General features: G+C 35.1%; 2 protein-coding genes across 2 annotated transcripts in view; one reads left to right on the top strand and one right to left on the bottom strand.

Moving 5' to 3' along the window:
• Positions 1-1179, top strand: part of LOC106957839 (lysozyme g-like) — a 6114-nt gene extending 4935 nt beyond the window's left edge. Inside the window, exon 4 of the mRNA XM_015049356.1 lies at positions 780-1179. Within this exon, the coding sequence (XP_014904842.1) occupies positions 780-913 (134 nt within the window). The 3' untranslated portion in view covers positions 914-1179. The remainder of the gene's footprint in view (positions 1-779) is intronic.
• Positions 1180-1377: 198 nt separating this feature from the next.
• The window catches only part of LOC106957842 (zinc finger protein 98-like), an 11004-nt gene continuing 8775 nt past the window's right edge, over positions 1378-3606 (bottom strand). The window contains exon 6 of the mRNA XM_015049362.1: positions 1378-2756. Within this exon, the coding sequence (XP_014904848.1) occupies positions 2578-2756 (179 nt within the window). The 3' untranslated portion in view covers positions 1378-2577. The remainder of the gene's footprint in view (positions 2757-3606) is intronic.

The raw sequence follows: 3606 nt of genomic DNA on the forward strand, positions 1-3606 counted from the left end.
ACTGGTACCCAATTTTAGATGAAATTGTTTAGATTATAGATGAAATTATTATCTAGACACGGCCCTGTTAACCCCACAAAATAAGTAATAATGCCATGCAGTGATGATATTAGATATTAGATAGATATTAGGTTAAAATGTAATACAACATAATTAAAACCTTAAGATGTGATAATCAGTGCAAAATATAATACAATAAGCGTATTGTATTACTTTTTTGCCGCATTATGTAATGACGTTATTACCTTTATTGCAAAAATGGAAAATGCCGAGGTCGTTCTCTCTTTCTCCATTTTTTTAATCGTAATCATTTTAATCTTTGAACCTTTGGTAATTAAATATCGGTGTTATGCCATACACCAGGCTCTATGTCCTGTTCCCTGTTAAATAAATTATTCTACTTTATATGTACAACTCTGCTCCATTGTAACATGAACAGGTGAGGCTGCGGCTCACCTCTCTGACTGAACATCTAACTATTGCATTGAACATTTTGAGAGGCCTTACCGCCGCTCTAAGGCCAGTCTTCATCAATGAAGCGCCCCCTGCTGTTCAGCATTCAAATTGACTCTGTGTAGCATTTATTGGCAAGTTCCTGTCCTTGCCATTCTAATAAATAAATAGTTTAAATATTACATTTAGTATTGTGGATAATTTTACTCTGGTATATATTTTTTCTTCAGTAGGATAAGTTGGTGAACTAATAAAAAATATTTAACAAGCACACTGGTGTTCTGATTATTATAGTTTGATTATTATGACTTTTTTTTACTCTGCAGGAGGAATAGCGGCCTACAACACGGGGGATGGAAAGGTCCATTCATATGAAAATGTGGATCAACACACAACTGGCAAAGATTACTCCAATGATGTTGTTGCCAGAGCCAAATGGTACAAAAGAAACGGTTTCTAAAGTGTGCGGCTGATAAACCAGAGTGTATCCAGCTAAAAAGAAAAAATACTTTCATGCATGCATCTGTTTTAGATTATGCTTGATTTATGCTTCAGCAATCTGTTTAGGTTTCTATTTAGTCGGAGCAAAGCTGGTGGAAAAGTCATGTTTAGAATCAACAGTGTCCATTATGTTAAATCTGATGCTTAAGGAGAAATTCATGTACTGTGCAGAATGTTTTGCATTTGTAATCATAAACCGCTGAATAAGTTTGAATAAAATGGTAATTGCTAATTATTGAAATAAATGTAACAAAATGCATCATTTTCTCATGTTGCAACCAAATGTAATTAAATGAAGCCTAACATTTTCACGGTAGCGGTTTATTTGTGGACTTTAGGCTTGATGACTTCACACAAGACTTGGGATTCAATTTGCCACCAATGATTTCACTCAAACCTGAGCCTTCACTCAAACTTGAGATGGATGATGAAGGTGAATTTAATGACGAACTTACAAAACTCACAGGAAACTCAGAAATTAGGGTGACAGGAATAAAACAGAAGATTATGACAGAATGAATCCTGGGAGTTTAAATAGTGTGGATATGCGATTGTGGCCTGGGAAACTGGTGAGTACAATAAACAAAATGAAGAGCAGCTGCGGAGAATCTAAGAAATGAGCTGAGGTAGGAAGAAAAATGGACACAGGAAACTATTAGAATAAAACAGAGTACACATAATGCCAAAATTATTTCCATAAAACTTAGTTTAAATGCATGCAGTTAAACTAAGCACACAGACAGTTGTACTTTGGGGGAGCAAGGTCTGGTTTTAATTTGATGAAATGTTGTTTTATGAGTTAGAGCTACTGTATAGCATGGAAGTGGAAACTCAAAATTCAATCCATTTGTTGAATTTTTATCCGACAAACACAAAGTACAGCATGATTTTGAAATGAAAGTAAAATAATAGATGATTTTTCAGGTTTTCAGAAATGCAAATCTATAAAATGTAAGTTGCATATATATTCAGACACATTTATTCTTGTAACACTAAATAGAATAAACTAATTGCCTTCAGAAGAGTAAATATATAACATTTTCAACAAAGAACATAAGTGACAGAGTATTCATCTGAAAAAGGTGTTCAGGACCCAGATGATAGTTGAAAAAAATAAAATAAAATCTGTATTCAGAGGTTTTGTAGTACAAATAAAATTATTTTTTCTAGCTTCGTACAAATTAAACTTATATGAAAACGGTAAAATAAATTAAATCCTCAGATCCCATGGCCCGAAACATTCCTCTTGTCCAACGTAATTAAATAAAATAAGCTAATTACGCTAAGATGTTTTGAAACTTAACCTTTTATTGCCTTTTCTTCTCTTTGTCCAGTAAATAAACATGAGAAACATCTCTCCAAACATATTCAGATCTCAGAAATGTAAAAGTATTTATTTTTGAAAGGTTTAGTGCAGAGCGCAGCAGTTGCCAAACAAGCAAACTCCATCCAAAGCTGCAGCAGTCTTTATTTTCATCTGATGTTTTAGACCACAAAAGACACACGAGGTGCACTGCAGCTGAGCGAAGTCTGTAGATACATGAGACCTGGTCATCAGAACAGCAGGCGGAAGGGATGTCTGTCCTCAAAGTGTTTTGTGTGACGAAGGAGAAAGGTCAGAGGTCAGCGGTAGGTGCAGTGGTGCTCCTGGTGCTGCCCCAGGTCCACTTTGTGCTGGAAGCTGTAGTGGCAGAGAGTGCAGCGATAGGGCCGGTCGTCCCTGTGCTTTCGGCTGTGCGTGATGAGGTTGGAGCTCTGGCTGAATGCTTTGCCGCATATCTGGCAAACATGAGGTTTCTCCCCTGCAAAAGGCCGACAGGTCATGGTTTAAGAGATTCTGAAGGGTTGACTCACACATGACGACATTCCTCTATTTCATTTCTACATATTAATGATTAAAAATGCTACTGAAATTTAAAAATACTTTATTAATTCCAAAGGGAAAATAAATGTAACTCATATGAATTCAAATTCTTCAGTTATTATAGATATCAATAACTCTGTCTGTGTTACAGTGAATTTGAAGAAGCCTCTGACTGAAGACACTCTGTTTTCCCAGGACAGTCTCATGAAGAAATAAATATAAAAAATTACTGATAGAAAGACGCACCAATAGACTCAAACTGTTGTTTTTGTCGTCTATTGTAAGATAAAATAAGAAGAAAATCCTATTTTTAATCAAAAAATATGTATACTTTTTATGTAAACAGTTCTTTTTCTGTTGCCAAGATAAAAACCTTTTCAAATTGTCGTAATTAAATCAGGAGTTGTGCAGTTAATCATACAGACAGGAATTGCTCTCTCTACAAGCAGCATGCGCCCCCTACTGTGCAGCAGCTAAACTGCAGCTCTGGAAAAAACTAAGAGCCCACTACACTGACTGAAAATCTCCTGGTTATTCCACCAAATATTAATTTCTGAGCTCCTCCTGAGTTAAAACATTACCATTATTGTTTTTAAATGAATATGAACTTCTTTTCTTTGTCTGAAAGCACTGCATCTTTTTAGTTATTTTGACCATTTCTCATTTTCTGCTAATAAATGCTAAATTTTTTGCTTGAGATTTCAGAAACATGTTGTCAGTAGTTCCTAGAATGAAAGAACAATGTTCATTTTACTCAAACCTTAAGTAAAATCAGAGAAACCGATCAT

This window comes from Poecilia latipinna, unplaced genomic scaffold, assembly GCF_001443285.1.
Source record: "Poecilia latipinna isolate Pla-1442-1.1 unplaced genomic scaffold, P_latipinna-1.0 Scaffold942, whole genome shotgun sequence".
Taxonomy (NCBI): domain Eukaryota; kingdom Metazoa; phylum Chordata; class Actinopteri; order Cyprinodontiformes; family Poeciliidae; genus Poecilia; species Poecilia latipinna.